General features: G+C 37.8%; 1 protein-coding gene across 2 annotated transcripts; it reads right to left on the bottom strand.

Annotated features, from left to right (window-relative positions):
• TMEM41B (transmembrane protein 41B) lies at window positions 1-25238 on the bottom strand. Of its 2 annotated transcripts, XM_075546097.1 has the most exons (8): window positions 25115-25238; window positions 24913-25038; window positions 11281-11398; window positions 9008-9136; window positions 5295-5388; window positions 4415-4519; window positions 3183-3321; window positions 1-1499 (listed from the first exon to the last, which is right to left on the bottom strand). In XM_075546097.1, the coding sequence occupies exons 2-8, from the start codon at window positions 25031-25033 to the stop codon at window positions 1330-1332; spliced, it is 876 nt and encodes a 291-aa protein (XP_075402212.1). In that variant the 5' UTR covers window positions 25034-25038; window positions 25115-25238; the 3' UTR covers window positions 1-1329. The 2 variants fall into 2 exon arrangements, with proteins under 2 accessions (XP_075402212.1, XP_075402211.1); XM_075546096.1 differs by having other exon boundaries at window positions 24913-25197.

Here is a 25238-nt window from a genome sequence, read left to right as displayed (position 1 = left end):
TAGTATATTAATCAATATATTTTCTTTGTATTTACAATAGAACCATTTTGTTAATACTGTGATAGAAAAAATAATGAATCAATCCACATTATGTCATAGAAACAGGTTTGAGGATGATCATATGTCTCACAATAAAAACATACAAGGCTTTTTCCCACAGGTGAAGTACTTTTCAACATATTAACAGGCTTCAGTGAGGGTAAAATGGGCAGAGTTTAGACTGGTGATGCCCTAGAATCAAGGGCAAAACCATAAAGCAACCAAAGCCATAAAGTTTTTTCTGAGACTATTTAAATATATTAGTTATCATATAACAAGTTAATTCTACCTGTGAATTACAGAGTAAACACACTAAATTGGGAAGCCCTAAACAACAACAAAAAAAAACAAACAAGAGAAATTAAGTCATGTTTTCTTTTAGGAATATCATGCATAAAAACAATTATATAATACATACCTTAATAACCAGACTAATAAATAAATGAGGTAAATTTTACTGTCATTGGACCAGCAATTATATTTAACCACTTAAGAGAACTGTGTTACCTATAAGTTCCTGTTTCAAAATAAAAAGTAGTGGAATTAACCTAACACATAAAACTAATGCTTTTTAGATCCCCTTCTGCGATATTAAAGGAGAGCTGTATAACAAAATATCTGAATATAAATTATCAACACCAAATATAATAGTTATATCATCTCCATTCTGTATATGCACAGTGGAATAGTGTGAATTCCAAATAATAGGAGGAAAATGGTCTGAATTATAAATAAACTAATCCATGTTAAAGGCCTTAAAAGAGAAATAACCCCAACTCACAAAATAGACATAACTTGACATCCTTTGCATATCCAGTGGTTTAACAAAACACAAGTTCTCAATAGATCTAGTATTTCAAAGGTAAAAAGGAAGAAAAATGTAAAATCTTTAAAGTTTTAGAGCTTTAAAGTTTATATTCTGAAAGATGGATCTTAGCTACAACTACATATATTTTAATAATCCTGAATCTTTTGTTTCTTTACATTAATTTCTGGGATATAGATAAGAGAAAAAAGGACTATTAAATAATCGAATAATGAGTATGTACATAAGGCTAGTTCAGGAAATATAATTTAGAAGATAGTCAACATAACTATTAATAGCATTTTCCATTTTTTACACTTTTCTCCCTCGTGTCACATAAACTATTAACTGATAGAAAATTTTATTTTTACAAATTCTTCGGTTCAATTGCCTAAGAGGTGACTTTAAAACATAAATGGTAGAAACACTTGCTAATCCTGAGATGATGATGATGATAGTGAGAGAACTAAAATCCAGATGATTTTTCACTCAAATTTCTCTTTCAGTTTTTTGCGGAAAATGGCTGGCAGGATGGACAGAACCGCCAAAACCATCAGAATGAATACTGAGTTCCAAGACACAGCTTCCCCTGCTGTGGTCAGCTGGTACAGTGTTGTGCCTGCTTTGATAGCTACAAAAGAGGGAGGGGCAACACCTGAAATAAAAATGAAAACATAGGAAAGTTCACTTGTTTATAAACATTAATTTTATGTACATAAGTTTACTATGAAAACATAGCTCTGTCCATTTTGGGAAAAAAATCTTTAAAATGTAAAGCCTTATAAAGAATGTAAAAAATTAATAATAATAATAAATTTTAAAACACAAGAAAATATCAGTATTTTAGAAAATACCTAAAATATCAAGTCTTTAAAAAGGGGTATGTGCTTAATCTAGCAATTTCAACTTTAGTTAATAGTGGTATATATATATATATATATTGATATATATATATCAATCAATAATGATCTAGTTCAATGGATGTGCATCAAAATATTTGTAAAAATGCTGGAAACAAACTACATATTCAAAAGTAGTTTAGTATATTGTTGCTTATCATTGAAAAACTATGCTTAAATTAAGATGTGGCATTAGATATACCACAATGGAGTACTTAAGAAAGAGCATGCCATGCAAGTGTACACACAGAATGACCACATTTCTTTTTTTGTGTGAGTGAGTCAGTGAGTAAGAGTGAGTCAGTGAATGAGAGAGTGAGTGAGAGAGAGAATGCGAGTGAGAGTGTGGAATGACCACATTAAAAACCAAATCAATGTAACTGGAAGTTATTTTTGTCTAATTGAAAATAATTTAATCTCCAGCTATTTTACTTGAAGAATGAGGAGTCAGGGACACATATTATTTTCGGACTCCATATAAACATTATTTCTAAAAAGCTCAAATTGCTGCTGAAATAATTTTTAAGCTTGTCCATGAATAGCAATAAATGATTTTGACTATTCTTTTAAAAAATATCTATTTTTCAAGTATCAACTTAAGCTTTTATTTACGAGATACTCAATACAGGAAAGATCTGCTCATATTGTTGGTCTCTAAACAACTCATTTCAGAAAGGCAAAACAGTCTTATTAGGAACCACCAGAATTCCCAAAATAATTCAATTTCAATTACGTGTAATAAGTTCCTTGAAAGCAAAACTTTTGGTTGATTTTAGATAACCCATTCTTTTCTTTTTGTAATCCTCAGTGTTGATAAAAAATAGGATAACCCCCCAATGAAAGTGACAGTATTTCAGTACTTGAATATAGGAAAATCAGCCCCAAGTGAAAGTCGCTCTGCAACCAGAGCCCCATAGCTTAGGTGGGGGGAACGTAGCTTAGGTGGGGGGAACGTAAGACACAACACGGTGAGAGCCCCGTAGCTTAGGTGAGGGGAACGTAAGACATGACAAGGGGCAGATAGAAAAAGAGGGGCGTGGGAGTACAGGGCAAGTCATTGGGAGGTTTAAGAAGTCATTCAATAAAAAAAGGATGATTCACAATTAGAAATTAAAAGAGAGAAGGGCTGTTGAATTATTCATTCCCTATTGGGATGGGGGTAAGGGATAGTGTCCTGGATTTCCCTCCACTAAAGGAGAGTGCCGAGTTTAAAAGTTCTGTAGAATTACAATAACAACCACGAGAACGTGCTAATCCCACAGGTGAAACAAATATCCTAAATCAACATTATCTAATTCTTCTGAGCCCTATGCATATACAGGCCAAGCCCGGTGACCCAGACTGCGTTGCCATGGTACATGCATGTCTGCAGAGCGCACACTCGCTCCTTCAGCCTGCGGTACACAGTGAGTTCTGACAGAGTGCATGGAAGGCCTTACCTAGAAAAGTGCCAATAAAAAAAACTTTCAGTGGCACATTTATCACAGGAGAAGTAATATTAATAAACCAATTAGGCAAAAATGGTGTTATTCTCAAAAAAATAATGTAGTTGATGAGATGCTCTCTATGACGTTCAACCTGTCATAAAACATGAGAAAATAATTAGCAAGATAAAGTCAATCTTGAAAATTATATACTTTATTTCAAATCTTTACCTGATAATTCATACAACAGAAATGATCAAACTTATTCAAAAGAATTATAAAAGGTACTTAAAAACAATGAATTATTTATTAAATGCTCATTAGAGGTACCATATATAAAATGAGACTTCAGTAAATTTTAAACCTGAAATGCCAAGATTAAATGTATGTGATAACCAGAAGGGAGATACACATCCCAGCAGCCAACTTTTGAATGCCTCCAAGTTTCCTGCAACATAAAGGGCTGGCTCATGTAGCACATCAACAGATCCAGTTCCAAAGGCAGTGGGGTGGTGAGTAGTCTTTATTTCATGGTATTATAATATACACTATCACAAAGACAGTAATTCGCAATTGATATAAGAAGTTTAAAAGGTAATTTGTAATCATCTGGATGATTATAAATATAAGCACAAATTATCACTTATATTTCCTTTAAATAACTAATGTACTCACATAAAAGAAAATGCCATGCCAAAGAAACCATACCTCTGCCACTATTTTAATAGTCAGTGGCTGTGTGGTATAGTGAGAAGAACTAGACTGGAGAACTAGAAATCTGATTCTAGACCTTGGTGGGGAACAACCAGCTCATAGGCCATATAAAGCCAACATCACACACCTCACCACAGAGAAGCAGTTCTTGCCATCACATTAGGGGTTAATTAAATGTTTGACCAAACACAGCCAGCTAATTTCTAAGTTGATAATTTTGTATGGCCCATGCATGATGTGGTTTCCATGGACAACATGCATCAAAGGAGCTGATGCACTATGACAGTATGCTGTACTAACATGAGGTAGGTATGCAAACATGTGATTCCTTTACATGGACACTTTTCTGTTCTGATTGAACTTACCAAGACTAAACAATGAAAACATCATTACAAGTATAGAAATTGTTATGAATATTTTATTTACCTGGTATATTTATTAAAAGCCAGAATCTGAGTTTAAGGGAGGTGTCACACATTGACCTCTGAGACAGCCAAACAGTAAAGTGAAATAACTTTAAAACATACGTTTACCTGTTGTGACCATTTCACTGCTTTCTCTGTGAGGTATTTGTATACAACTGGTCTCCCAACTAAATAGGAGAGCATGTAACAGAATGAGGCACCCAGTCCAGAACACTGAAAAACAATGAGCAATCGTTTTTATTTTTCCATGTCATGCATGGACATGTTCACCTAAACAAGCACCCAACGAGTTTACTTCTTGTAGGGAATGGAGAGAGTACTCTGCAATGACATCGCATGCAGAGAGGAATCCAGTCCTTTCTCAGACTAAATTCTGAAGAGACTGATGAGCCGAAACCAACAGACACTCATGATTAAACTTAGAGACTGAGTGATAGTTAATGCTTAAATAGTTTATGTTGGCCTCTAGTCTAAAAATAAAATTTCAGGAGCCAATTTATTTTTAATTATTATGTATGAACTACCACCCTCCCCTCCACCTCTGCCATCCCAGTCCTGAGTGAGACATAATTGTGTCTACCAACAGGCTTAATTGGATTACAAAACAACGGTAGAAAAGGCAAAAACAGAGCTTATAAAAGCAACAGGTCTATAATGGCTAAAGAAAGTATTGCAGGGCTCTACATAACACACACACGCACACACAATTCTTTAAACACTGGTCTAACGTTAAATGAGTGTGCTAGCATAAAACTGAGACTAAGATAATTATCATTCCATTTAAGGCTATTTTTTCCCAATCTTCCAACTATATTTTTTTCAAAACCATTTTATTGGGAGTTAATATGGATATATCAATCCGTAGTTCAATCTCCTCAAACACTATTGTACAATTGCTACGACAATGAATTTCAAAACATTTCTTTCCTTCCTTTTACCCCAGCTCCCTTTTTCCCCAGGCCCCACCAAATGTATTTTATATACTTACCAAACAAACAAGAAATAAGGCTAGTGGGAAGGGGTAAAGAAACCCTGACAGGATACTGAGAAATATAGAGCCTGGAATGGCAAATGTTTGCAAGCTGTTAAGTCTCTAAGTTAAGGATTTAAACAAATTAAATGGAATTTTCTAAAAAGAAAATACAAATCCTATTATTTCAGGGAAAAAATATCAATATAGAAATATGTTATTATTGACTATATTAAAATTTCAATATTAAAAAATAAAAATCACATACAAGTTTAAAAATTATATGAACTCATTAATTTCTTAGTTGTAATACTTCTTATTCTAAGTTAACCATTTGGTCACCAAACCAAATTCACTGCCATGGAATCAATGCTGACACTGAGCAACCCTACAGGACAAGGCAGAACTACCTCGCTTCATGCTTGACAGAGCAGGTCTGCAGCAGAGCTGTATAAACCACATGTGGTTAGCAAGTGACCATTAGTCCAATTTAGTTGGATGTGGATGGTGTGAGGGATACAGATAAAACAGGAGTAAAGTCCCATCTTTCTCCCCAGGAGCAGCTGGTGTTTTCAAACTGCCAACCTTACAGATGACAGCTCAATGCGTAACCACTGCACCACCAGGGTTAACCACTTACTAGCACCATCATAAATGCAATACAAGGAAAAGTGTGCTACGAAAAAAAAACAAGACAAAATTGCAACATATGCCACAAAGGGATGGGGAACATGCACAGAACAAAGTTCTTCATTTATCTTTTAAATAACAGGCTTTCCCAATACAGGAGCCCTGGAAAAATCTAGAGACATGTAAGATATCATTGTTTCTAATTTAAAGTAAAATTTACCTCATTTCATAAGAAGTTAAAACATTTCAGTAAAAATTACAAACTTTATTTTTAAGCAAAATTAAGCTTTCTTCTTTTTCCTAGTTCCCAGTTCTTGATCTCTGACTTACTTACAGGTTAGATGAAGTACATTTCTCAACTCTCCTTACCCCTAGCTTTACCCACTAATCCCCCCACCCCACCCCTGTCCCAATTTACTCCTGTTCTTTCAATCTCCTCCTCCTTCCTCTTGGGGGTCTCTCACCCCTAACTTCTTGCTCTTTCACGGGACTCTTCCTCTACAAAACCACTCGGGATGTCAAAACTAGAGTAATTATCTTGGCTTTCCTCAACCAGGTATCCTATTCAACTACTATCTCTCATTGACCTTTCAATTGGCTTACACACCCCACCACTCTACTGAAACCCTGCATTGGATTAAACATCCCTTGCATAAAACTTAGTCTGTAGTGAACTCTACTTTTCCTCTCCTTCTCTCTTCCCCCACTCCCTCAAAATTAGGCTTTCTCGAACATTGTTACATATTCTTCCACTCCCTGCTTAAAATGTGATATGAAAAACATTACATAATTATTAAACCCTAACAATGTGCAATAAAGCCTGAAATGATATTTATTAACCAATAATTTAATATACTCATTCCATGGTTGTATAATTATGTATTGGGCTGCTAACTGGAAGGTCCACAGTCTGAACCCATCAGCCATTCTGAGGGGGAAATATGCGGCTTGCTGTTCTCATAAAGATTTATAGCCTCAGAAACCAAAAGGAGCACTTCTACTCTGCCTTGAGGGGTTTCTGTGACTCAGAATCAACCCGACGGCAGAGGCCTGTGGTTACACTTTTCTTAACGGTGGTATATTTAGACAACTAAAATCTATAGAAAAAAAATCAACCTCACTGCCATGTGGTCAATTCCAACTCACAGCAACCCTTTAAAGGCTTTCCAAACCAACCAGACTACCACACTTATGACCCCAGGAATGGCCAGAATTCACTTAGGCTAACTGGCTAGTTGGCCATGAGGGGCATCTCATTTATCCCTCAGTCGTTCTCCTGACAAAGCAGGAGGGAGAAACAACAGCAATAATCAAATAGACTGCCATCTTGTCAATTCTGACAACCCTACAGGAAGGACAAAGTAGAACTGCCCTCTTTGGATTTCCAAGACTAAATATCTTCATGGAAATAGAAAGCTTCACTGTGGAGGGAATAAAGTCGGCCCCTGTAAAACAGGACTTTCTTAAATACATACAAATTGTATTTCTCATAAAATGTTTACAAAAATCTTATAAAAGTCAAAGAGAGTTATTTCAATTTATAGTCAGAGCACATAAAGGTAAAATAATTTGCAAACCTAGCTTTTCACTGATAGACAATTTGAGCTAATGGAAAAATAGGAGTTATCGGCCACTTAGACTAGCTAAGGGCCCTTTGGATTGCTTTTCCAAAGTCTCCTCCTTCAACAAACTCACTATTCAAACCGTTAAAAAAATTAGGAGTTATGGATTTCCTAGAATATTTTATATACAATGAAATCAGTTTTAAACAGCTGCCCCAAATGAGTTATCAAAAAATAATTATTCTTTAAATTTTCCCACAAATGTTTTTTAAATTTATTAAAAATTTTCCCCAAAAAATGTTTTTAACTAAAAAATTGAGAAGATAATAAAAAATTCCCTACATAAGGCACATTTCCTATATTAAAAAACATACTTTAATTTACTGGATATAGGAATTGTTTACATTAACAGCAAAAACTTTTGTAAATATAACTACCACAAAATTTTTATTTTATAACTACGCATACTCAAAATATTATGTAAGAACTGTACACACATATGCACGTGTATACACATACACACACACACACAAAATTTGTGGAAATAGGAAAATGCTGTGTCAAACTGTATGCCACTTCAACGGCAGTGGGCTCTGTTTATATGTGTGTGTATGTAAAAAGATATTCTATTACTTTTTAATTGTCTTTTCAAAATCTTTTTTGAAATCCCCTTGTATTCCAACTCAAATCCAAAAAGATATACTATTAAATTTTATAGAAGAATTTTAGTCCAAAAGCTCAACAAAGCAAAATAAATTCAATAATTAAAAGGAAGCATGAATACTGAGGATTAACAAAGTACTAATTTCTTTTCTAAGTAAAAGCTGGTTTTGAAAGTATGTTTATCTGCATTATATGAAGAGGTAATGTCCTATTGACCAAGATTTGTAAAATAAGGTAGAATTAGAATAAAAGCTTAAAAATCAAAATGACAATTAAAACTATCTCACAGATTGGAAGACTAATAATTAAGAGCTTATGTCATTTGAAATTATGCAGAAAGAATAAAACTACTTTCCTGTATTAAGTACATATTATATTATACTTAATGTAAACCAAAGAAATATATACTAAGAATTATTAAAAATATTCATGGTCTTTGAACCATTAATTCTTGTCATAGGAATACTTCCAATTGAAGAAAAAAATTATATGAATCCAGAGATTTGTAACACAGTATTTATAAAAGCAAATAAATTTAAAAACACATCAACTCTAAAAATAAAAAAAAAATATTGTAAAATTACGGCATGGATATAATATCTGTTTTAAAGAGGCTAGAGAAAAGAAATATTTATAAGTAAAATAAGCAGAATACATCTAAAAATGGGTAATAAAGATATGGATATTAAGATAATTGAGTTAAGTAGATATGTTTCTAGGGAGAACTTTCCCCATTTCTTTGATGTTATTTTTAATCTTGCTCTATATATTATCAAATTTTAAAAGGAAAGGTTACATTATATAACACCAAACAGCAGACTTTTAAAACATTTTTCTTGAACAAAACTAGAAAATCTTTTTAAATTAAAAGGATACAAAATATACGTAGCAAAGTAAGCGATCAGTACTTGTACATAAAAGGTGTCCTTATATTTGGACAGAACCTTCCCTAGGGCCTTGGCATCGTCCATATCTCTCGGGACCTTCATAGTCACTCTTTCTTCTCTAAAGAAAATTAAAATGGAAAAGCTGTAAACGGGATTTTTCCAGTATAATTAATATCAAAGTCCAAGTCTGAAACATAGTTCTATCCAAAATGATTTTATATTTTTTCACAGTAATATATTCACTTTAAATTCCCAATATGTTTAAAATATTTTAATAAGGCATTTCATGAGGCATCTGCCCGACAAGTGAAAGTAATAAACAGTCACACTAAAAGAATTTATTCTAATAATGGTTTAAATTTTAAATCAAATCTAAGCAATGCAATGAATCACTTAAGCCAGTATATTTAAACATCATTTTGGATAATCCTCATGGTAAGATAAAGTCAATACCAATTTCAACTAAAATGAAGTAAATGTTTTTAATGAATTCACAATTGATACTATTTTGGTAATATTGCACTTCTAAGTTCACACACACCGAAAAAATAAAAACCTTGAACACTCTGCTCGATCATTCTCTTTATATTTGGTGCCATTTTTGGAGATGAACACTTGCTTACAAAGCTTTAAATAAACATACACGCACATACACCAGTACTTCCCAAAGTACCAACACCCCCCTGGGGGGGAAGGAGAGAGCCTGCGAAAAGCAGGTCCCTGCACTTTATCTCTGATGATGAGCTGTAGTACAAAAGTTTTGTCAGGGGCGCTGAGTAATTTTTTCCTGAAATAGAGGCGAGAGGCAAATAAGTTTCAGACCCTACAATGTTTATTATGCCTGTATGTTTACATGAAAACATTTAACTAATCCTGTTGAGAAATAATAGAAGTTCTATAAAATAGGTGGTAAATTAAAACTGGCTTTCCTAATTTGTACAACTGAAAAACTAAAGGAGCAAATGTATACCTGAATTTGTACTCACACATACATACATAAACATAATCCAGAGAGAAAAATAAACAGTATTAAAACTTTATAATAATGTTACATAGAATTGGTGTTAATAAACTACTAGCAATATAAAATGCAGGTCACTGAATTATTTTAATATAGATCTTCTAGCCACAGTTTCTGCAACTCCCGCCAAACAACTTATTCCTGATGGGTCTGGGTAAGAGAAGGGAGGAAGACACTGATGGGATCTCTCTGTAACTGTTAACAGGATTAACTGTGATTGCCATCCTGCTGGGTATGAAATGAGCTACCTAAGAAGCTGGCCTGGAGGTGGTGGAGGTATTCTCACTACCACCAGTAAGAGTCAAGAGTGGAGTGTATCCTCTGGACCCCAAGGTCCCTGCACACTGAACCTCCTTGATATAGGAGGCAATTATGACACAAGGAGTGACAGAGGAGCAGTAGCAGAACCAGGAGCCAGGACACTAGACAAAGTGGTAGACTTGCCAGCCCACAGAGCAAGTAAAGCTGAGCACTTTTTGCAAGAGGCTGGCTGGTTACATGGGGGGGGCCCTTAGGCACTTAATTTGGAGAGCTGGGTACACTGAGTCACAGAGCTAGAGCAGAGTACCTTTGGAACGAGGCTTACAGCAGAGTGGCATGCATTTTGGGCATTTATTAGCAGCCTGAAAAAAAACTCTGAAATGTGGCCTGACTGAACAACAGTATTCTGAGCATTCCTCACCTAAATTATAACCTGTTAACTTCCATAATAAACCTCATGATCGTGAGCATTTCTTATAAGTTCTGTGTGGCCACTGCAATCAATTATAGAGCCGAGATGAATAGTGAAGAGTGCTGTGTGAGACAGAACATAGTTAAGAAAGTATCAAGTTATCACCTAAAATAGGCAAGGAATGCTTCATGAAACACAAACTTAGTGTTGTACACATATGTATGTACAGTAAGCAAAGAGTAAAAGAAAAAGAAAGTGGGGAGGAACATGTGTAGGATCACAATATAAAAATGTACTATGGTTAGACCAAAAAAACCCAAACTGAAAGACATCTGAAAGATGAGGCTTTAAAAAAAAATGCTAGATAAACCTTAAAAGCAAAAAGCATATTTAGAAAGTATTAAAAGAAGTATTTAATAACAGTGTTGATATGGAGTTACTATGAGCTAGAAGAGACTGATACAATCACCCTGACAGTTCTGCTGCTTAAAATAAGGCTAACTTTTAATTCACTTTCATCTCTATAAATCTCTAGGAATGTTCAGTTTCTCTGTCAACATATACTTACTCATTAAGCTGGGGGAAATTGTTATATACCAGAAACATAACAAAAGCTGCAGATAAGAAAATGGACACCAATATAAGGAGTGACATTCTTGCTGACCCAGCTTCTGCCCGGGCTTTCTCTGAAAGAAAAAAAAAAACTCTTATTATAGAACTATAAAGGAGGACTGGATTCCAAACCAGCAAATAATTTCCTTAAATATATTTTCCTAGAAAACAATCCACACTTTTGCTCAAAACACTTTGTAACATTAAATTTTTACTCCTTAAAGTATATGAAGTCTATTAACTAGCTATATTACTTTTAGGAGACAGTAATTTTATAAGAATGGGAGCGGGAACAGAATTTATAGCATTGATTTCTTTACAAAGCCAAGGAAAATTAGTGTTCATGTATCCACATTGGGAAATCAGAAAACAGAGCAAACAGTCTCTAAGAAAAGATTACTTAGAAAAGCAATTTTTCAATTACTTCAACTACAGTGGTAAATGTTACATATTCTCTGTACCCCCAAGGATTTGGGCACACAAAGTTGAATCTCAATTTTTTCAGTGGTTCGGTTGGCGACTCCAAGAATAGGGTACTTTGTTTACGTTTTTTTACAAAGTAATCTCAGTACTACCTTAAAAACTACTTGTCAGATAGATACACGTGGAATCCGCTCCTGCTCTGAAAGCAGCAATCGTAGAGAGTATGGGCTGCTTTCCCAAGAAGCAGGTAACAATTGGGAAAGCCAGGACCACTAGTTCATACACTGCTCACTGGGGAAGAGGTAGGCATTGGTGGCTCAGCTTTATTGACATTTCCCATTATACCATGTATCTATCGATAATAGGGAATTATAAAAATTATAATCCAGGGTTTATTCTTTTTAACTGAGAACTTTTTAAAAAATCGTTTTATTAGGGGCTCATACAACTCATCACAAACCATACACATATCAATTGTGTAAAGCGTATCTGTACATTCATTGCCCTCGGCATTCTCAAAACATCTGCTCTCCACTTAAGCCCCTGGAATCAACTAATTCTTTCCCCTCCAGCCCCACTCCCCCCTCCCTCATGAATCCCTGATAGTTTATAAATTATTATTTTGTCATATCTAGCCCTGTCAGATGTCTCCCTTCACCCACTTTTCTGTTGTCCATCTCCCAGGGAGGAGGTTACATGTAGATCCTTGTAATCGGTTTCCCCTTTCCAAACCACCCTTCTACCCTCCCGATATCATCACTCCCACCAGTGGTCCTAAAGGGATCATCCGCCCTGGATTCCCTGTGCTTCCAGTTCCTATCTGTACCAGTGTACATCCTCTGGTCTAGCCAGACTTGCAAGATAGAATTGGTATCATGATAGTGGGTGGGGAGGAAGCATTTAGGAACTAGAGGAAAGCTGTATGTTTCATCGTTGTTACATTGCACCCTGACTGGCTCATCACTCTCTGAGAACTTTGAGGACAAATGTTTCTGTTATTTTCCAGCACCTCATATGCACAGTACAGTTGGGCAATGAACAAGAATTGATGCATTTGAATTATTGTGCTGGCAGAGAATAAAGAATATAGCACAGACTACTAGAAAAATGGACAGATCTCTCTCAGAAGTCCAGCCAGCATGTTCCTCCAAATCAAGGCTGGCAAAACTTCATCTCAAAAAATACAAAACAAAAACACCCTTCATCTCATGGTCCTTACTCATCAAATGGAGTGACACAGTAGCTGGAACAATGGGCCCAAACAACCATTATGAGGACAGTGCAGAGCGAGGCAGTGTCTCACTGGTGCTGTACGCTGAGTCACTATGTGTCATAACTGACTGGATGGAACTTGTGCTAGTCTGGGTGGACTAGAGAAACACATTCATAGACACTCATATGTGTATAAGAAAGAGCTTTATATAAAAGAGCAATTGTGTATTAAGAAAACATCCTTGCCCAGTCCAGATCAAATCCCTAAGTCTGATAGTAGTCCATATGTCTGATAACAATCTATATAAATTCCTCTTCAGACTCACGCAACACACACAATGACGCTAAATACAGGAAGATCACAGCCAAGTGGGTGGAAAGTCTTGTGGATCCAGTGGCGGTGGAAGCATCTCAGTGCTGGCAAGGGGTCTCCATGTGGCTCCTCCAGCTCCAGGGCTCTGGTTCCATCAGTGTAGCTCTTTGTGTCTTGTAAGCAGGAGGACCAAGCAGAAAGTGTGTCTCTGGCCTCCAAATGAGGTCATCAAGCTGCGACCTCACTGACAGGGTAAACTCCAACTTTTCCCTCATAATAGTCTCAAGCTGACACCAGATTATGTAACTACCACACATCAACCCAATGCAATGAAGAGATAATCATATTGTTTGATGTGAAGATCTTCTTTCCAGTTGGAACCTTTAAGTCCACATCCATAAGCAAAGTCAAATCAGGACTGGCCAACCATAAAGTCAGCAGCAACATGTACCCATTCACAGGCTCAAAAATCTTCTGTTCATCTGGTCAGATTCTGGTCAACTCAATGTGGACTGCCTCACTTAACCTTACCAGGGGGTCCATTGGTTGTCTTGCCTTTAGACTACGGGCCCCCAACACAAATTCTCAATAATCCTAGCCCCCTTGTGCTAGATCATGAACTTCACACCAATCAACCCCATATCTTCTCAAGACCCTGTGAACCAGGTCTTAGATGTTTGGTCTTGTATGGTCTTATATGGGTGTCAGTGGCAAGACTCAACCCATCTTATTGCTGCATTTCTCTCACTTCCACTCAACAAGTAGATGCCCACAGGTTCCCTTTAACAGTTCAATCCTAAAGCAGAGAGTTCCTTCCATATTCCAACTTTTTTCCAGCCTCAAGCAGAAACTACTAGTTCAAAATTCAAAGTGCCAAAGAGTTCCTTTTCTTCCTTCAACCTGTCAACAGCCCCTAGGCAAGTCTCTTCACCTTCAAATATTAAGACACTGGGTGGGGCTTAACCTTTCAGAGCAGCGGTTCTTAACCTGTGGGTCATGACCCTTTTTGGGAGTCCAAAGACCTTTTCATAGGGCTTGCCTGATTCATAACAGTAGCAAAATTATAGCTATGAAGTAGCAATGAAATTAACATTATGGTTGGGGTCACCACAACATGAGTAACTGTATTAAAGGGTTGAGGCATTAGGAAGGTTGAGAACCTTCTGTTTTAGAGCCTTCTTTGCGGGCTTGTCCTAACCCATTTAAACTCTAATTTAATGGCTCAAGGTAAGTAGGCTTACAAAGTCTCTATTTTTACTTCCCAATAATCATTTTCTATCAATAACAATAGGCAGAAAAAAAGGTATAAACCTAGTACAGCTGGATCCTAAACTCAATGCCTAAACCAGTCAAGTTCAATCCTTATCTAAATTTACCTTAATCCTTATCTAAACTATTCCATTAATATGAAGTATTGCCTTAGCCCTCCAACTGAAATAAGCCAGAGCCAGGTTTTCTGCCAGCCATATTGATCTCCATCAGCCATTTTCACTAAGCAGTATGGTCTCTGAGAAATTCAAGGGGCAATTGCACGCCAAGCTCAAAATATACACTAATCACATTGATTTTAGTCATTTAAAAAAGGAGTAAGCAAAGACAACAACCAAAGGAAATAATCAAAAGTTTAACTTCCCATATTCTTGGCAGAAAACAACCCAGTATACTGCAATAGCCCCATCTGACCTCCAGCTAGCCAAAGAAAAACTACCATGAGGCAGGGGTCAAGCAAGCATTGACTCTCCATCTTCATGATTTGTTTCTCTAGTACCCCACTCCCAAGGTAGCATAATGTGTTAGTCTGGGTTTACTAGAGAAACACATCCAGAGACACTGATATGTGAATAAAAGCTTTTGTGTGTGTGTGTGTATGCAAATGTATATTAAGAATACATCCCAGCCCAGTCCAGATCAAATCCCTAAGTCTGATAGACCAAATGTCCAATACCAATCTATAAATTCCTCTTCAGACTCACGCAACACACACAATGACGCTGAATGCAGGAAGATCATAGCCAAGTGGGTGGAAAGTCTTGTGGATCCAGTGGCGGTGGGAGCATCTCAGTGCTGGCAGAGGTCTCCATGTGGCTCCTCCAGCTCCAGGGTTCTGGTTCCATCAGTGTAGCTCCTTGTGTCTTGTCAGCAGGAGGACCAAGCAGAGAGTGCAGGTCTGGCCTTCAAATGAGGTCATCAAGCAGTGACCCCATTGACAGGGTAAACCACCTTTTGACTCTTAATAGTCTCAAGTTGACACCAGGTTCTGTAACTACCACTGCACCTAAGAGCAACACCAGTTCTGAGAATGGACACACTATACCCCTCTAATTATTGCACATGTAACTTTCAAGTGTGCTTTTATAAGGTATCCTGAACAAACATATAAGACTATCTACTATTCATTAATTTAACAAATCTTTCACCATTGAAGTTCAGAAAAATTTTCAGTTTCATTCCCTGTTTCCTCTGAGAGTTATCACTCTCCCCTCTCTGTTAAGGGACAAATCTCAATGGTGACCCTATTTTTAACATAAGATCACAACTCTATCCTCCCAAATATAGAATGGTCCAAGATCAGACACTTGACCAAAATTCATTACTAGTTGGCTATGAGAAAAATACTGTATGTACTCATGGATAAGCCGAGTTTTTCAACATATTTTTAATGCAGTTTTTGTGGCAAAATTAGGTTCCTTGGTTTATATTCAGTTCGACTTATACTCAAATATATATACAGTACTACTGTCAAGGGGTCATAGGCCTTATAGCTAAAAAGTCAACAGTAGGAGCTAAAGTTAATATGATGGCAACCTGTCACAAAAATATAAGAAGGGAGGTGGATCCGGCACCCAGAGAAACAAAACTGAAAGATAATCACACACCTGCTTGTTGACTTACAACGTTCTCTTTCCCTTGAAACCTGGTAAAATTTCACTTATTGCTCATGGGTGTCAATGAGTTTAACTCTTATAACAATCTCTCCTTTCATTTGTGCTTGGTTAAATGATCTATTCCTTTCAATCCCAAAGCCTTGAATAAATAAAAGACAAAAGGTTCATTTTATACATTTCATTTCAGCATTCTTATATATAAGTTGCTAACCAAGATCCTATGGTCCTATGGGTCAGTTCTACTGTCATGTAGGTCGCAATGAGTTAGAACTGACCTGATGGCACAGCAGGTTTGCTTCTAAGTTTGCTTTACAGTTGAATTACCAAGAATTTGCTAAATTCTATGCTGAATGTGAAAAGTGACAGAAACCATCTGGCTCCTTACCACTCAAAGTTGTGTCCTATAAACTAGATGACTCACCAGTATCAGGAAGCATGTCAGAATTGCAGATTCCCAGGCCAGTATCCTTGACCTACTGAATCAGAATCTACATTAACAAGATATCTAAGTGATTTGAATGTGTATTATAGTTGAGAAGCATCAATCTAGACCACTCTACCTATTTTATTGAAAAGTAAAAATAGGCAATACCTATTTTGTAAAAATTCATGTAAATAAATAGTGTAAAGTACATCTCCAAAGTATTACAGTAATAGCCATTTGCAATCAACCTACACTTTCTGCTGGAACAAGAATTTAGGTTACTACTTGGATATACTAAATATAGATCATACCTACCCAATCAGTAATGCAGGCTATTTGTCAACATTAAGTTTACCACCAACAATATAAATATTTATATATTTATCTTTTCCAGTTTTTTGTAACAGAGAGCACTAACTCATCAGTCTAACCCCTCCAACTAGAGTTCCTTCAAGTTTAATTCTACATAAAGAATCCTAGTGATGTAGAGTTCCACATGGATGCTGCTCACCACAAGGTCTGCAGTTCTAAACCACCAGTCACTCCACAGGAAAAGGATGAGCTTTCTAGCCTTGGAAACCCAGGGGGCATTTCTACCCCTTCCTGTAGGGTCACTATGAGTCAGAATTGACTGAACAGCCATGAGTTTTTGTTGTTTTGAGAGCTTCTCCTACACTCAACCAATGCTAGTGGCTTCCATTCCAATCTCCACTAAAAGATCTGTTTGGGAAATTGTTTTCTCTTGCCCTTTCCTCTGTCACTGTATTAAATGGCAACACATTTCCTTCTAGATCTTGTTCTCAGAATGATCTCTTGTCCATACAGCCAACATCTTCAATTCTTCCTGCTGCAAGCACTTTTGCTCTGAACTGTACCTTAACCTGATTGTCCCTGGATTAAGTCCCTATTTCTTACTACTTTCACAATCAAAACAACTGTTGTCCTATACGACTATTAATGGTCATGAGGTCTATTAATCCTCAATATTCGGTGTTTTCTAAACCTAGTTGGTTCTACCACACACAAAAGTGTTTTTTCCACACACACACAAAGTGGGTTTTTATTAAGTTTCCTGAGGTCATAAACTTAGAGACTCGTAATTTTTAAGGTGATAAGAAGCTACTATAATACTGAAGTTCTCTTTATTTAAAGAGCTTTAAAACTTTTAAATATTATTTAAAAAACAAACTCACTGCCATCAAATTGAGTCCACCTCATAGTGAGTGACCTTATTGGACAGACTAGAAGTATTATGGGTTCCTAAGACTCTAAATAGTTATGGAGTAGAGAACGTCACCTTTCTCCTATAGAGCGGCTGGTGTTTTCAAACTGCTGACCTACCAATTAGCAGCCTAATACATAAACTCATTATGCCACCAGGATTCGTTAAAAATATAATTGAAAATGATAGCAATATAATCAAGTTTGTATGCATGTGTGTGCATATGTGCTCGTGCACACACACACACACACACACACACACAGAATATGAATGAACATGATGACATGTTGTCAGGAGGGACCAGTCTGGAGAAGGGCATGGGCATGGTATCATGCTTGGTAAAGTGGAGGGGCAATGAAAAGAGGAAAGCCCTGAATGAGATGAATTGACACAGTGGTTACAACATGGCTTCAACACAGCAACGGAGGACAATGCAGGAGCAAGCACTGTTTTGCTCTGTTGTATATAGGATCACTATGAGTTGGAACCAACTCGATGGCACCTAACAAAAACAACATACATAGAAAGCAAAAATAAGTATAAAATGTAAAGTCAATAATTTTTCTAAATATTGGAAAACAGTAGTATTATTACTAAAAGCATATTTATAGAGAAGGAACAATACTCCCAATCTTGCTTAAAAGCAAGACCTATGCCCTGCAACTTTGCTATCATTAATCCATCTATCTTCATTCAGTATACCTACAGGCATATTTTGCTTTATTTTACTGCACTTTTGCTTTATTACACTTCAATTGGCCAATTGAAAGTTTGTAGTAACCCTGAGTCTAGCAAGCCGAACTGCATATTTTTCCAACATCAGGTGCTCACTGCTCCATCTGGGTCACATTTGGGCAATTCTCACAGTATTTCAAACTTTTTCATATTGCGATTGTACCACTTAATACACCACAGTATAGAATGAACATAACTTTTCAAGGTTGCTTTATTGCTGTAGTCTGGAACCACACCTGCAGTAGATGGAGTTCCTGAGAGAGGATACAGGCATACTCCTAGGTACTCCTAGGCATCCTAGGTACTCCATCTTCCACCCTCCACTGAAGATGCTGAGACCAAGCTCATAGTTGTGTGCAATCAAATCAACGACGACCACGTAAGACTGGGTAGAACTGCTCTATGGGATTTTTCTAGGCTATTACCTTTATGGAGGATCACCATGATAGCTTTTATTTATGGTTCGTAGCTGGGTGGTTAACCACTGCACCACAAAGGTTCCTTCAAGCTTAGAGTAAAACTTCTCCACAATCCTAAAAAATTTTATGTTCATTTAGGGGACCAATACAAGCTCAAATTCTTAAGATTTTCATTTCCATTCAATTTCAACTACTCACTTCCAGGGTTACATACCATAGTCTCACATATATCACTTGGGATTGCTCCATGTTGGGCACTTTAAATCCCAATATTCCATTCTTTGATCATATATATACTTTCATGACCTCACTCCTTGCATTTTCTCCCTTCAATTGGGCTTCTCATGGGAGCTCTGGTGGCATAGTGGATTATGTTTTGGGCTGCTAAATGCAAGGTCAGTAGTTTGAATCAGCTAGCCACTTCAGCAGGAGAAAGACGAGACTTTGCACATTTGTAGAGTTATATAGCTCCAGAAGCCCCAGGAGGCAGTCCTACTCTGCGCTCCAGGGTCACGACCGTCGGGGAATGTCTCAGTGGAGAAGGGCATGGGCATGGGCATGGGCATTTGGCTTTTTGGTTGAACTTCTCACACTCTTTCTTCTGTGCTCAGCGTGGACTCCATGACCCATTACGATATACTAATGTCTTTGCTTAAAATTCTCACCTTTTACTTCTATCTATCTAACCTAAAATCAGTCCTACAAGCTCACCTCTCTTTCTATATCAAGATGGTTGGGCCCAAATAACATCATGGAAAGCTATGCCATTTTAGCAAAGTATTTAGTCTCATTTGGAATACAAAGCACACAGAGCCAGGTTATTTTTACCGTCCAGTAACAGTAACTGGTTTAGGGGTAAACATTTAATCTGAGTCAGTCTATTAGGGTAAATATCAACACTTTTATTGGGAATGCTACAAAAAAGATTCTCAAAATTAACAAAGAAGCATCTAAGTTACCTTGGGCATTTCAAAGAAACCTTGCCTGTAAGGAAAAGGCTGACATGGAATAAGCAATTCAGGATACGGTGACAATCTGACTCTCGATGCCGTCACTGTGATATTTGGTTTCAAGCTGAGGGATATTTTCTACTTACTCTCCTTAGTTACCTAACCTCCCTTTTGGCAAGCTTTTCAATTGAGTTCTCTGGAAATTATAAGCACAAATCATGACACAGAATATGAAACCTCTGAGAGCCAGAATTCAACAGGATTGCCTTGCTTTCCTGAGACAAGTTTGACAAGGAGCAGTCTTACAATTTTTTTTTATTACTTTCCTACTCCGACAAATTTTCTCTTTACATGGGATTTGGTTTACACAGGCTTTACTGTATGTGAGCTGAAACTGGTATCAGGAAACCACACTAGTATCTTGGTTAATGTCCATTTACCAATTCTAGTTTTAAATTCCAGTTTATCAGTAACCTCTAGAGCTTCCTTTCTCTAAGCCAGCGGTTCTCAACCTGTGGATCGCAACCTGTTTTGGGGTCGAATGACCCTTCTAAGGGATTGCCCGATTCTTAAGAGTAGCAAAATTAGTTATGAAGTAGCAACGAAAATAATTTTATGTTTGGAGGGTCACCACAACATGAGGAACTGTATTAAAGGGTCGTGGTAGTAGGAAGTTTGAGGTTTGAGAACCACTGCTCTAAGCCACCTTGTTCGTAAAAGATGCTCAATTTGTTGAATCTAAGCAAGATCAAAAACAGATCTGAGAGAGATTTATCTTCAAAACTTGAATCATATTGTGCCCTAAACGCAATAAAACCCCACACCTAGATAATAGTTTCAGTATTTTAAAAATTGCATTCCACAATAAGAAATTATATTTTCAACATCATGTTGGAACACACAAAAATCTGTTATTTAAAAATTTTCAAGAAATAATATCTACCTCACTACAAGCAAAGCACTCATATTTTCTACTTTTTGAAAAATGTCCATTACCCACCAAATTGACTTCACAAGACCTACACATTGAAAAACAGAGAAGTTTCTTTAAATTAAAATGGGGAACTGCTGTGACTTGCAAGTAACTAACTCACCCAGGGCAGATAACACAAAGGAAGTTTGAAAAAATCCCCCCAAAAACCCCAAAACTTCGTGTTTTCCAGATGATTGTTACTCAAAGGGACACTAAAGGACTGGGTAGTACTGTCCCATGGCTGTAATCACTTCAGCAAGCTTCCACCTTTCCCTTGTGAAGTGGTCGGTGGGTCCAAACCACCAACTTTTTTGGTCAGCAGCCAAGAACCAGACCACTTATCAGAGCTCCTTCCACTAGGCACCCTTAAAATAGATTAGAACAAGAGCCCCTCTTGCCTACCTTCCACCCCCTTCCTTAGAATCAGTAGAGGTGCACTGTGATAAGGTCTTGTTCGCAAATCTTCAAACTGGTCCTCAGTCTATGAGGCTCCAACCTTAACGACTATCGGTAAGAAGGGTACTAAATATACCAAACACTGCATGTAGAATATAAAATATTTCAGATATACACACCATCACAAACACTCGTATAAATTTCCAATAAAATGATTGATAAAAATAAATTTAAAACTTGTATAAATAAAAGGGATGTAGATGTGACAGTTAATAAAATGTAAATCTGAAGTGTCAGGAAATTTGCAGCAACTTACTACGCATTTCTTATCCAATTATTACTAGTTTTATTTTCCCTTTAAGTTTTATTGACATATGATTTGCCACATGTTCAGCTGCAATCTGTAAGGTTAGCAGTTCGATACCACCAGCCTCTCCTCAGGAGACAGAGGGAGCTTTCTACTCTTGTAAACAGTTAGTCTCAGAAACTCACAGGGCAATTCTACCCTGTTGTGTCAGCTTGCTATGAATCAGCATCAACTTGATGGCAGTGAGTTTAGTTTTTTGGTTTTAATTCACACAAATAATTCAACAGTTCAATCACATGGAACTAAGAGAGTGCTATCTCTTCTCCAAAACCTTTCAACGCCATGGTAAAGGGTTTGGGTTGTCTGGTTTTAAATAGTTAATATCAAGGGACCCTTGGCCCCAAGCCATGGTGTTTTCAGTTGCCTCATGTGCATGTGAAAGTTGGACGGTGAATAAGGAAGACCATGGAAGAATCAATGTCTCTGCACTGTGGTCCTGGAGAATAATGAAAGTATCACAGATTGCAATAACATAAGGGCAAATGGGTACGTGTTGGAATCTTGAAAGTATAGCCAGTGTGCCCGAGAGGGGCTTGTCTTACATGTGGCCCAAATCATCTCATGTAAGGAGTAAATAAAATCATCTGCACATAAGAGTATTCCTAGCATTAATTAGAGAGATACCTACAGAAACAAGAGAAAAAGAAAACCTGAGATTCTTTTTTTTTTAATCATTTTTATTGGGGGAGGATTATTAATAAAAAGGATGGATCAAATCTTCTCTGAGCTAGCACTTTTAACACCCATCAGCTGACACCCTTCCAAACCTGGCCAACCTAGCTCCAGCAGCTACCCAACAGACATTCTCCACTTAAGGCAAGTTAATCTCACCACTGGCACATCAAAGTGCTTACACTAACCTTCAATCCTACTGTTTCCCCTGTCCATAAATCTCCTTCCCTCCTCTTTGCTTCTCCACACTTTGTTTCACCATAAAGTTCACATCAATCTCTTCTTTCAGTCTTTCTACAGAAGCACAGTGTGCAAGAAGACATGCTAACATCAAAAACAGAATTACTATGTTGAATGAGTTTTTCTGATGAGAAAACCAATTATAAAAGCATTTTGGAATGTTTCAAGATTTTGTTTTTTAAATAGCTACAGGAAAAAGCGACAATAACAACTTATCTCAAGTCAAATGACAAACTTCAAGGATGATATAGAATCTAGATGGACAACACTTTCAAGGAACCCAGATCTTTAGACTGTTGTCAGAAGGAGTAGCATCTTTAAAAGAATATTCCTTTAACTCGGAGTAGATTTATACTTTGACATTAATTCACTTACAGTCTTTTGAAGTTACATGGCTCTATAGTCTACACATAAGATGGGAAAATACCCAAATACATCAAACTTAAGATCACTTCAAAGAACTTAAACAATTTAATCATCTTAACTATTGAGAAGAATCGAACATGAGAAGGAATAGATATTTTGTTTCTAGTATGCTTTTCATGTAAGAAAAAAATAATTTTTTAAGTGGGTGCTCACCTTCCTGATACAACCACTGAAGACAAACGTGTGCATAAGCAAATGTGGTGAAGAAAGCTAATGGTGCCCGGCTATCAAAAGATATAGCGTCTGGGATCTTAAAAGCTTGAAGAGAAACAAGTGGCCATCTAGCTGAGAAGCATTAAAGCCCACATAGAAGAAGCAAATGAGCCTGTCTGACCACAAGGTACAGAAGGCACCAGTTATCAGACATCAAAGAGCTAAATACCATAATATCAGTGGGTGCCCACCTCCCTGATACAATCAAAGATGACAAACGTGTGCATAAGCAAATGTGGTGAAGAAAGCTGATGGTGCCCGGCTATCAAAAGATATAGCGTCTGGGGTCTTAAAGGCTCGAATATAAACAAGTGGCCATATAGCTCAGAAGCAACAGCCCACATGGAAGAAACACACCAGCCTGGGTGACCACGAGCTGTCAAAGGGATCAGGTATCAAGCATCAAGGAACAAAAAATCATATTGAAAATATGGGTGAGTGCAGAGTGGAGACTCAAACCCCAATGGTAGTCAACCGGACACCCCTTGCTGAAGGGTTGTCGGGAGGAGATGAACCAGGCAGGGTGCAGGGTAGCAACGATGAAACATAACTTTCCCTCTACTTCTTAAATACTTCCTTCCCCCCACTATCATGATCCCAATTATACCTAGAAAATCTGGCTAGACCAGAGGATATACATTGGTACAGATAGCAACTGGAAACATAAGGAATCCAGGACAGATGACTCCTCCAGAACCAGTGATGAGAGTGGCGATGTCTGTAGCGTGGAGAGAATGTGGGGTAGAAAGGGGGAACTGATTACAGGAATCTGCATATAGCCTCCTCCCTGGGGGAGGGACAGCAGAGAAGAGGGCAGGGGGAGACGTCAGACAGTGTAATATATGACAAAATAATAATAATATATGAATGATGAAGGTAGGGGGGGTGGGGAGGGAGGGGGAAAATGAGCAACAGATATTAAGGGCTCAAGTAGAAGGCAATTATTTTGAGAATGATGATGGCAACAAATGTATATATGTACTTGACACAATGGATGTATGTATGGATTGTGATAAGAATTGTATGAGCCCCCAATAAAATGATTAAAAATAATAATTTTTAAATGCCTGAGAAACGCCAAGATGATGTGTCAGACAACAGTTTTACAATAAGAGAACTTACATAATAATAGTAATTGCTAACACTTATTAAGCCCCAGCATACAGTAACCCAAGAATTAGGTTAAATATTTCGTATTATTTTGTTGAACCCAGGCACCAATCTATATGTGGATACTATTATCGCCATTTTATAGTTCTGACACAGCGCCTTTCAAAGTTAATAAGTCGAAGGTCACAACTTTAGTAGGGCAGGGACTCACACCCAGGTGTGCCCGCCACCAAAGTCCTTGTTCTTTACTACTACTTTATAAGCTGGCTTTGCGACTGTGTGCAGTCACATACCAACCTCGGCCCTCAGTTTCCTCACCTCACCTGTAAAAATAAAGCAATGAATAATTAAGTTCCTCCCAGCTCGGCATTGCTTTAATCATATAGCTTGATAATCTCCTGGGGTGTCAACAAACCACTGACATTCTTTTAATTGAATTCAATGTCTCCAGCATTTACTACGCACCTTGTGCTGGGCCGGTCCATTCGCTCCCTGCAAAGCCCAGGACGGTCCGTGCAGGTACGGTCCTTGTCCCCCCACAGCCCCTCCTGGAATTCTCGTCCCTCTCCTCCAGGACTAGCCCAGCGCGGGTCCCCGAGGCCGCTCACCTTTCAAGTGGTCTTCACGACTCGTCGCCGCGGGAGCCCGCGTCCCGGCTGCCCGGTCCCTGGCGGGGGTCCTGTGCGACGGCCCCGCCTGCGGTCGCTCGGTAACGCTGCCTTTCGCCATGGCTGCTGCGGAGAAGGCAGGGGGAGCGGTGAGGGGCACAGCACCCCGACAACGGCGCCGCTGCTGGCGCGACCTCCTCACCTGAGGCGACCTCAGCCCCTCAAACGCTCCGCGGTTGCGCCGAAACGCCAGGCGTCCACTCGGAATAGGCTCCGCCCCGTGCCGCCCCCGAACCTCGCGCGCTCCCGCCGGCCCAGTAACCGCG

Source organism: Tenrec ecaudatus, chromosome 4 (assembly GCF_050624435.1).
Source record: "Tenrec ecaudatus isolate mTenEca1 chromosome 4, mTenEca1.hap1, whole genome shotgun sequence".
In the NCBI taxonomy this organism is placed as follows: domain Eukaryota; kingdom Metazoa; phylum Chordata; class Mammalia; order Afrosoricida; family Tenrecidae; genus Tenrec; species Tenrec ecaudatus.
Note: the sequence above shows the minus strand (reverse complement) of the source record. Positions and strands in the feature narration are given on the sequence as shown.